Below are 11225 nucleotides of genomic sequence, written 5' to 3' on the forward strand. Positions count from 1 at the left end.
ACTTCTTAAACTGTAAGGCAGCCCCCAGTTAAATGCTTTCCCTTGTGAGAGTTGCCTTCCATGTCATGACAAGAGTCATGGTGCCTCCTCACAGCAATGGAATAGTGACCATGACACATATCCATCTTACAAGCAAGTTGGTGACCTTGAAGAAAGTCTAGAAAGAAGAGTCAATAGTCATGCTCTCCGATTTCAGTTCTGTTTAAACAGTGACTGTAGTAGCTTCAAGGAAAGACACTTTTCTAATCCTGGCCTTTCCCTCATTGGCAGACACAGAGCAGAGAAGAACCATACTTTCAGGTCAACTGTTACAGCAGTCTCTTCAAACAAGTCAGGAAACCTCTACATCGCCTCTTCCCTCATGTTTTGCTCCAGGAAGTCAAGCTACATGATGAGAGCCTAAGTGCCTCCCTGGAAGTCCTTCTCTGTGAGGGTTTTTTTTGAGAATGGTCCTAATAGGATTATATATTTGAATGTTTGATCTAAAGTTGGTGATACTGTTTGGGAAGGATTAGGAGGTGTGGCCTTGTTGGAGGAGGTGTGTCGTTACGGATAGGCTTTGAAGTTTCAAAAGCCCACATCAATTCACATTAGCTCACCCTCTCTCCCTGTCTCGGGCCTATGGCTGAGATATAAGCCTCTCAGATACTGCTCCAGCACCATGCCTGCCTGTCTGCTTCCAATGTTCCCCCATGGTGGTGGTTATGGACTCACTCTCTGAAACTGTAAGCCCCAAAAGTAAACTTTTTCTTCTATAACCAGTTCTCAACCTGTCGGTTGAGACCCCTTTTAGGGGTCAAAAGACCCTTTCACAGGGGTTACACGTCAGATATCCTGCACATTAGGATATTATTGCATTATGATTCATAACAGTAGCAAAATTACAGTTATAAAGTAACAACAATAATAATTGTTTGGTTGGAGGTCACCACGACATGAGGAACGGTACCAAAGGGTCACAGCATTAGGAAGGATGAGAACACTGATCTGTAAGTTGCTTTGGTCACGGTGCTTTGTCACAGCAGTAGAAAAACAAGCAAGGGAAGAAACCTTCCCTTGCAGCTGAAGAGCCACAGATACAAGTAAAAAGAAGCCGGTGAAGGGGGAGGGGAACGTTTGTAACTGAAAGGACAGTGAAGATGAGGTGACTTCATTCCAACCGGAATGAAGGAGAGATGAATGGTGTTTGCCTGGCATTACAAAACTTCAGGTTGATGAGTACTGTCTGGTTATTTCCTTGAGAATGTTTAACTCTCAGGCCACAGGTGCAGGTGGTTGTGGTCCACTATGCAAATACAAACTACCTGAGTCAGGCTGGTGACTCCCTCCCTCCCTCCCTCCCTTCCTCCCTCCCTCACTCTCCTTTAAAGCAGCACTCACCAGAGCAGTGAGTACTCAGGGCAGAAGCCATGGCTCCCGGACTCCACTTCTCCTTCTGGTTACTGGTCTGCTGGTTGGTGGTAACTATGGCACAAGGTAAGAGGGTTTTGTTTTTGTTTTTGTTTGTTTGTTTTTACCTACTCTATGTGGGTTACATAGTATCATATGAAAAACAAATGTGGCTTCCATGATTACATGATTCCATAAATTGGTTTTGTTTATATCTGCTAGCATCAGCCTGTGTGGTTAAAACGAGAGGATGGAGTTTCTCATCTGAAGACCAGAATCCAAGTCTCATCATTAGCGCTGTGATTTCAGACACTTGTAACCATTTTGAGCGTTGCATGCAAATTTCTTGTATGTGATGCGACAATACAGTGTTGTGGGGCTAGTGGTGACCACTGAGCTGTATGCTAAAACCTCAGGTTAAAAGCACTACACAGCTGCTGGTGTTGTTACTATGCTAACAAGCTCAACCTGGAACTACAGCACTGTCGGCTCCCTTCAGTCTCCAGCAGCCAGTTTTGTGCTGAGTCTCTGTCCCTTGCTTCAGAGAAACACACGAGCTTGTCAGATTTCCTGAGACTGATTTCTCCATTGCTCCTAGTTTCTCTCCTTTCCTCTGCAGCTGAATCTGCCGATGCTCTGAGCTTTAACGCTCAAGCATCTACCCAAAGGAAGAGATGGAAAAGGGGAGAAAAGGAAAGGGAAGGAGAATCTGGGGGCCCACATCGAGCATTTGTTTCCCTAATTGACCTTAATTCCAGAACAAGATGCTGTTCAGTGAGGAGGGACCAAAGTCAAACAAAGCCTTTGCCATGTCTGTGCCCTGACCTAGGGCTTTGCAAGGTGTTCTTGGGAAAACCAGAGTTTTCCCTGCTGTCGTCTGACAGTGTTTAAGACAGGCTGGAGTTGGGGAGAGGCATCACACTTGTTGTTGGATACCCAGAGATCCGCTAATCCAGCCTCTGCACAGACTACACTATCACAGGACAACAGCTCCCCAATTCCCAAGATAAGGTTCCAGACATCTGCTGAAAAAGAGGCCACCTTCTTACCAGTTTATGGGCACATGTGGTCACAAAACCAATTTTGTTGACTTCTGTGTTTTGTTTTGTTTTCTGGGGGCTTTGAAAATAGCTTAAAAAGTTATAATGGGATTAGGTATTTCAATTGTTTATATATAAAAATATGCTTTGAGGGCCGGGTGTGGTGGTGCATGCCTTTGATCCTGGCAGAAGCAGAAAGATACCTGTGAATAGACATAGGAAGTTCCAGGATGGACAGCCAGGGCTGTGTAGTGAGACAATGTTCCCAAACAAACAAAAGTATCATTTGAAATGTGAGATTTGATCTGAGTTTGGCAGCCTGGGTTCTAGTGCATCACTCATTTCTACTTGTCCTGGGACTGACTGACCAGCAGAGTCATATGTGTCTCACATTCTTCATGCTCCCCTCCATGGCAGCTGCTGCTCCTTTCCTGCTTCACATCTGCCTTCTGCAATTCTGCTTCAAGTAACAGCATTTAAATGTGACTATACTATTGCATTTACAAGTCTTCTTAATACATACTATTATAAAACGGATTTTTTTTTTCTCTGACATCTTTGGGTTGTCATAGCAATCTGAATATCACCTACAGTGTATGTTCCATTCCACTCTTGTTGCAGATCTGCATAATTGTAGTATTGTTCCAATCCTCAGGGGCAGGCGCTATGCTATGTCTGTCACCTTTGCATTTAGTATAGCACCTGACATGGAATGTGCCCACTGTTGAGCCAACTTCACTTACAGCACACTGAAAAGGGCCTATATAGCATTTTCTGGGCTCTAAATGCTTTATCTTTCAAATGATGGATTTGACAAAAATAGCCAGTCATTCTCTGAGTCCACAAAATTAATTAAGTTACAGTTACTGTGGGTCAGTTAACCATGGCACTGATATTTCTTTGTGGTTAAAGTCTGAAAGGACGTGGGGAATCTAAGACTCCAGGTTCTTTGTAAAGGAAGAATGGCAGACTTAGACCAGCGCTCTCTAAAAATCACTACAGTCCTCTACAAAACAGCTATTGTCTGCCCAGATAACCACAGAGTACAGGTAATTATAAAAAGATCTTCTCATCATTACCTTTTTTTTTAAAGTGCTAGTTTTTGGGTATGTTATAAATTTCATGTCTAGACTATAACAAGCCCATTTAAAAATGATATCCAAACTCCAAACAACATTTTGGCTTGTATTATACAGTACTATAATTTGAAATATAAATTATTATTGAAAACATTCTAAGTCAGAAATTAAATTCTCACTGAGTACCACAAAAACACAGAGGAATAGCCAATGCCTGCCTGGCCATTTAGTGAATGCTCACAGATAACATTGTCGTTCAAGAAGTGTTCCAGGTGCTGAGGCCATCAGCAATGAGCAACAGAGTCAATAATGCCTTGTCTTCATGGAAGTCCTAGACTGACAGCAATGATGTACTTTAGCCCTTGCCTCGCCTTGATGTGCAGCTCACGTATAAAATATAAGTCTGAAGGACCTAAGAAATGAAACCTGTGCTGCTAACTATCCTTCTAGATCACTCACAATTGCAACAAATAACAATGATAGCCAACTATCATTATGTGACACTGTGCAACAAGAAACATTAATATTTTATTTTGGATAACCTCACAAGCCCATTGGATAGGCCATATTATTCTTTCCATCCTGAAAATAAGGAAAAAGCCTCAGGGGCAAGGGGATCTGGCCATAGTCAGAATATTAGTAGCAGAACGCAGGAATCCTGCTTCTGGAACATGGCGTTGCCCTGACTCTCCAGCTATTTTAATCAGCATTCAAATACGTCACCTACTTTGGTCTTATTAAATTTTCAGGACACTTAGCTTTGATGTGCAGTTCCTTTGCTGGCATGTCAGTGTGTAATGTATGGGAAATACGTGTTAATCTTCCCACTATCCGCAACAGCTAGGAACATAGGAACTTTTGCATTTATAGAAATGGAGATTTCTCTCCAATGATTTAGTTCTTCCACAGACCAGTGGAAGGGCCAATCTGGAAAATGGTCTGGTAGGTATTTTGGGAGTGATAATGTCATAGCTGATAAGTATGATGATGGTGGGCCAAGGCTGCTATAAAAGTTCTGGTAGCTATATAATCAACCATATCCGGTGTAGCCAAGAAACTCACACCAACTGTCCTGGGCGAGGAAGACCTAGCTTTTATTTGCTTTGTTTTGTTTTGTTAATTAACCAGCACTCCGCAGCTCCTGTAGGAGGTGCATGTTTCCACTATTTACATCTGTCCGGTCTTCTCATGTCCAAGTCAATACGTTCTTGGCCAAGGAAATCTGCACAGCAAAACTGACTTTTGCAAGACCAACTCAGATGGGTAATTCAGGCACAAGAAGAACCGGCACCCCAAATTTCTTCTCAGAACCAAGCTGTGTGTACTTCTTTGTTTTTCTTTTCTTTCTTTCTTTCTCTTTCTTTCTTTCTTTTAAATTAAATTTTTATTTTTTACATTAATTACAGTTTATCGTTTTGTATCCCAGCTGTAGCCCCCTCCCTCATCTCCTCCCAATCCCACCCTCTCTCCCTCATCTCTTCCCTCTCTAAGTCCACTGATAGGGGAGGTCCTCCTCCTCTTCTATCTGACCCTAGCTTCTCAGGTCTCATCAGGACTGGCTGCATTGTCCTCCTCTATGGCCTGGCAAGGCTGCTCTCCCCTCAGGGGGAGGTGATCAAAGAGCCAGTCACTGAGTTCATAGCAGAGACAGTCCTTGCTCCCCTTACTAGGGAACCCACTTGGAGACAGAGCTGCCATGGGCTACATCTGTGCAGGGGTTCTAAGTTATCTAGGTTATATCTACGAATGGTACTTGGTTGGAGTATCAGTCTCAGAAAAGATCCAAGTGCCCAGATTTTTTGGTTCTGTTGCTCTCCTGTGGCATTCCTGTAATCTCCAGGTCTTACTATCTCCTCCTTCTTTCATAAGATTTCCTGCACTCTGCCCAAAGTTTGGTTATGAGTTTCAGCATCTGCTTTGATACATTGATGGCATCTTTCAGAGTCTCTTTGTGATAGGCTCCTGTCCTGTTTCCTGTTTTCTCCTTCTTCCAATGTCCATCCTGTTTGTCATTTTGAGTGCTTAGCTTCTCTAGGTGTACAGATTTTAGTATGTTTATCCTATATTATATGTCTAATATCCACTTATAAGTGAATATATACCATATGTGTCTTTCTGCTTCTGGGATTCTCTTTCTTCTTTCTTTCTTTCTTTCTTTCTTTCTTTCTTTCTTTCTTTCTTTCCTTCTTTCTTTCTTGATTTTTTTTCAAGCCAGGATTCTCTGTGTAGCCCTGACTGTCCTGGACTCACTTTGTTGACCAGGTTGGCCTTGAATTCACATCAATCCTTCTGACTCAGCCACCCTGAGTGCTGGGATCAAAGGCATGAGCCACCATGCCAAGCTTTATTTTTATTTTTTAATAGTAAATAAATTCTGTATTATTTCAGTGAGTTTTATTTTGTTATAAATCATACACAAAAAAAACCTCAACTTTGTATAGGTATACATGTGTGTGTATTTCATATATCCAAATATAATGAATAACTACCACGATCAAGGTGTAGAACATTGCTGAAGCATTTCTTGGTTAATTACTCCATGAAATGACATTTGTGCTAACCCTCAATTTAATACTGGCCTGATTTATTTTTAACCTTACCTTCATGTTCTTTATCATAAACTTCATTTAAACAGACTCTTACAATGTGTACCTTTCTGTATCTAATTTCCCTTGTCCAACATAACATGGATTCGTCTGGATTTCTAGGTATTGGCTGTTCTTGCTTCTCACTTCTGATGACTGTTTCATTGTGTAAATGCACATGGTTTATTTAGCTATTCTCCTATTGATGGGCTCTTGGATTGTTTAGGGCTGCTATGAACATTCCTGAACTAATAGTTTTGGGTTTGCATTTATTTCTTTTGGGTCAGCTCCCCAGTCGTAAATGTGGATCACTGGTTATATTCATGCTTTATTTCCTTATCCCACTGCACTTCATTCAGTCATGCTTTAAAATGTCTCCATTTTATTATTATCTCTCCAGCCCTCACCCTGAGGGCTGTTTCTGTCTCTGTTGCCTGGCCCATGTCCTGATCTACATTTTCATTTCCACAGGACGAGATGTGGTCACCCCTCCTGTTGGCTCACAAAATAACGGGAGCCCTACAGACTGCCAGATCTTCACACTCACCCCTCCACCCACCACCAGGAATCCGGTAACAAGGGCCCAGCCCAGCACAAGGACACCTGTAGTTACTTGGTTTTATTTTCCCCAAAGAAGACCCGGCTTCTACCCACGCTTTCCTAAAGGACCTTTCCTCCTTCCAAACTACAACCGCCGCGGCCAGTTCCCACCTTTCTACCTGCCACGAAATAGATGGATTCTTGGGAGGCTCTTCCTTGGAAGTCAGCTCCAGAGTGGAAGCTCATCGGAGGAAAGCAGAGAGGAATGACAAGCCCAAACATGCCTATGCGAAAGAATTGATGCTTCGGAAAAAGGCAAAGAGGTTGTTTGCTTCTCTCTCCAATCTAAAATCGTTCCATTATAAGACTAAGTCTCCTCAGTGACACCGACTCAAATTTTTTTGTCAACAATGGAAAGACTGGATCCTACATTTTTGCTTACAAAATCTAGCAGCAACTGCATCAGTCTTATTCCTCAGGCTATTAATGCAAATATACTCTTTAAATGGGGTGTTCTAATGATTTCTATCCATACTTAGACACCAGCAGTGTTAATACCCTCTTCTGTATTAGAGTGAAAGACAGTTTAAAGAGACCATTATGAGCCAAATACAGACATTAATGATACTCTTTTCGTACTCATTGGGAAACTTAGAGAGTAGGTGGATCTACAAAGTGAACTTTAAAATAGATTAGAGATAGATAGATAGATAGATAGATAGATAGATAGATAGATAGATAGATAAAAGCAAAAAGCCTTCTAGAGAAAGTAGCTGTAGGTAATACTCTAATTATACACTGAACTATCAAACTCAAATTCTTTTAACTGAAATGCCCTAGTTTACTATTTATAGTAACTATTTACTCATACTACTTTGACAAATAGTCACTGTTTCTCCTGTAATCGTCACATAGACACTGGTAAAATGAAGTGCTTCTCTTCAAACTTTCAACATGGTTCCAAATCAAAAACCGAGATTTAAAATTACCTGGATGTTAGTTGACTGCAGCCCGCTGTGGGGGCCTTGTGCTCCCGGGTGAATGAGAAACAAGGTCTTGTCTGACCTCTCGTAAAAACTCCACCTCTTGCTTGTGCCACTCACCTTGCCTGTGACTTGGGAACCTAGATTCTGTGCCTGTGGCCAACGACTTTCACTTGTTTTCAAGAAGGATGTACAGACATTGCTGCTACTGTTGCAACAAAGAAAGAAAGAAAAATCATGGTAACACAAATGCAGAACTCTGGGAATGGACACCCAGGAAAAGAAGACAAGATTATCGTGCTGGCATGCTTCCTTCCTCTGTCAAATGATAAAAGAAGAAAAATTAAGGATCATAAGAAGTAGTGTTAGGACAGATATTTCCTTAAATTTATACACTTAAGTTAAAACCTATTTGAATCCTCCTCAAGAAACTGTATTTTGAAATGAACTTTACACATTCTCTATCAGTTGGGAAGGAAGAACAAGCCAGAAAAAGACCACCCTTGGGCAAACATGAAGAAGGATGAGGGTTTGGATTTTCATCCTGCTTCTCTTCCCAGCCCTTCAAAGCACACCTATGTGCTCGCACGCTCACGGCTCCACCATCTCATACCAACCTGGGTTTTGATTAGGGCTTTCTCTCTCCAAACATTGGAACTTTAGCAATGAAGAAAATCAACAGTTCTGGCCATGTGAGAGGTGGCCTAGCAGGTCACAAAACTGGTGACCTAAGTCTGACTGCACGGAACCCACAGAAGGTGGCAGAGAGAGCCGGCTACACAGAGTTGTGGTCTGACCTGTGGCACATGACACCCACATGCAGCACATACACCTCTCATACGCAATAATAAAAAGAACACGTTTAAGTGTTTAAAAGCTAGCGGTACTGAAACCTAGCCCCTTACAAGGCTGTGGTAGGCGGAGGGTGAACCTCAGGTTACACAGTAAGGGTGGGTGGCAGCTTCAGCATTTCGATCGCTGGGTCTATTGATGAAAGCAGGCTAATTCTGCAGGGCATTACAGGAAATGCAGACAACCTGAATGAAAACACCATCCTATTCTCTCTGCCATAGGCCACACACACTTGCAATAAAAACGTTAAGTTTTTGTGACTTACACGTTTCTGCATCGTTCCTTCAGCTTCATCAACTTTGCATTTAAAATATAGTAACCTCTGACAGGTTAGCTGAGTTGGCGGGTAGTCTTCAGCCACCAGTGCCTCATGGTGAAGCAGCTTCTCCGGGGAATTCCTTCATTCATTCCTAATAACATATAGCTGGTTTTGAAGCAAATGGGTCTTTCAGAGAGCTATGATCATTCTTCAATGTAGTTTTGGTTTTGAGACAAGAATAACCCAGGTGAGTCTAAAGTTCCAGTTATGTGCCATACAGATAAGCTCAATTTAATCCTAAAACAAACTGAGGGATATTTTCAAAAGGAGCATCTTCAAAACTGTGTCTGATGTCATGAAAGGTGAAGGTTAAAGATGAAAGGACCATGCCAAATAATATAGTGAGTGATTCCCTGGAGTGGGCAGGCAAGAGGGGGATGGTCAGGAATGACTCAGACAACTGGCAGACTTAGAATACGAACAGTGCATTTGGTGATGGTGCTATGTCAGCTAAATTTCTGAATTTACAATTCTGTGAGAAAATTGTTCTTAGAAAAGAGATCCTGAGGCATTTGATGGAGAGTGAGAGCATAATTTCAAGAATTCAGTCTCGGTTCAGTCAAGAAAAAAACAATGTACCTGACATATGAGCAATAGATAGGTAGGGAGATAACAAAATGTTTTTACAGTTGATATGCTCGGAAGGAAGGCCATGTGGAAATTCTTGCTACTCTTCTATAGTGTGACATCATTTCAGAATGGCAATTTAAAAGCACTCTTAAAAACAATAGAGAGGCTGGTAAGTGGCTCTAGGTAAGCAGACATACCAAAGACCTGAATTTGCTTCCTAGCTCCCTGGTCAGGCTGCTCACAACCACTGTAACTCCAGTTCCGGGGTATCTGACACCTTCTTCTGGACCACAAGGGCTCCTTCATTCACATGTGTGTGTGTGTGCGCGCGCACACACACACACACACACGCACACGCACACGAACACACATATACACATAACTAAAAATAAATCTTTTTAAAGAAAAACACAGAAGTCAATCTTATATTTATCCTTGCCTTAAAGAGAAGTTAAAAATAACTCCCCAGACCTCCCTACCAATGACTCCCACATTAGCTGTAAGAGTTTTGAGACTCTAGTCCAGCGGTTCTCAGCGTTCCTAATGCTACGGCCCTTTAATGTAGTCCCTCCTGTTGTAGTGACCCCCACCATGAAATCATTGTTTCTACTTCATAACTGTAATTTTGCTACTGTTATGAATGCAATGCAAATACCTGATATGCAGGATATCTGACATGTGACCCCTGTGAAAGGATCATTTGACCCCTGAATGGGCTGAGACCCCCAGGTTGAGAACCACTTATCTAGCCTGACTGATGTGGGACTTGGTGAGCATTTATGTCTCGGGAGGCTACCTTTTAGTTGGAGGGCAGGGGAGGTCTGCCTGCAAGCACAGTTCTCGAAGGGAAAAGGAGGGGCCATGAGATCATATCCTGCCTGGAACCGCCAACAGCAGGCAGGTCCTTGGGTTGCATTTGAGCCTCTGTGGTTGGTGATGAGAAATAGGAGTGAGGTAAATGTCTTGAGATCTTGGAGCCTCTGGACCTAACAAAGCTACTGAGGGGACAGAAGGACAAAGGATGGCAGATTTGCGAGGAGGGCATTACCCCCCATGAGAGTGACAGAGAAGTCATTCTCGATTGTTCCCAGTCAAACTATAGCCACATTTAACACTTGGGACACTTGGCAGTGTGTCTTGCTGGACACCGGCTTCATCACAAAGGACGGAGCCACCACAGCAGGGAGGAAGGTATGTTTTGTAGGCCCAAGGGGCCAACAAGAGACAAGTATCTAAAGCAGAGTGTACAGTCTGTGTCCTGTCTGTGTCTGATAACTGGTGTGTGACACACTGAAGCCATAGTCAGTGCCGGGGGTTCATAAGCTCTTGGTGGGGAAGGGGAGGCTGTTTATTTTAACGTTACCTCATGTCATTTGGAAATATTCAGGAGCTGTCAGTTTCCAATGGCTGCCATACCCAGAGACAACAGCCTGGATGGTTTCAAGAGTAGAACTTTCTTTCTGCAGAGTTCTAGAGGCTCTGGTCAAAAATCAAAGTGTTCCTGGGTTGTTTCCACAGAGGCCTCTCTCTGCCTTGCTATTCTCATTTGTTTGTTTGTTTGTTTGTTTGTTTTTTTCTGGGCACACGTACCACCAATGTCCTTTTCTGTGAACAAATTTCTTTGTTGTGGTCAGATGGGATTCATTCAGACTGAAGGAGGCTCATCCTAGGGGCTTCATTTAACTACTTAAAAAATTGTCAGGTCTCTGTTGTTGATATTAATATTTTATTATTGATTTATCTTTTAATTAAACAGTGGTTATTCCTAAACCAGCTGTATACCCAAATCACCACACATAGACTAGGATTTATTTAATTAACCTAGAGCACAATGCTGGGCAACAATTACTTCATCCTAAACCTTCAAT

General features: G+C 42.4%; 1 protein-coding gene across 1 annotated transcript; it reads left to right on the plus strand.

The window, feature by feature from the left end:
• The first annotated feature begins 1345 nt into the window (after positions 1–1345).
• On the plus strand, positions 1346–8920 carry Odaph (odontogenesis associated phosphoprotein). Its single transcript, XM_021648632.2, has 2 exons — positions 1346–1476; positions 6565–8920. The coding sequence occupies exons 1-2, from the start codon at positions 1410–1412 to the stop codon at positions 6900–6902; spliced, it is 405 nt and encodes a 134-aa protein (XP_021504307.1). The 5' UTR covers positions 1346–1409; the 3' UTR covers positions 6903–8920.
• The last annotated feature ends 2305 nt before the right edge of the window (positions 8921–11225 follow it).

This window comes from Meriones unguiculatus, chromosome 3 (assembly GCF_030254825.1).
Source record: "Meriones unguiculatus strain TT.TT164.6M chromosome 3, Bangor_MerUng_6.1, whole genome shotgun sequence".
Taxonomy (NCBI): domain Eukaryota; kingdom Metazoa; phylum Chordata; class Mammalia; order Rodentia; family Muridae; genus Meriones; species Meriones unguiculatus.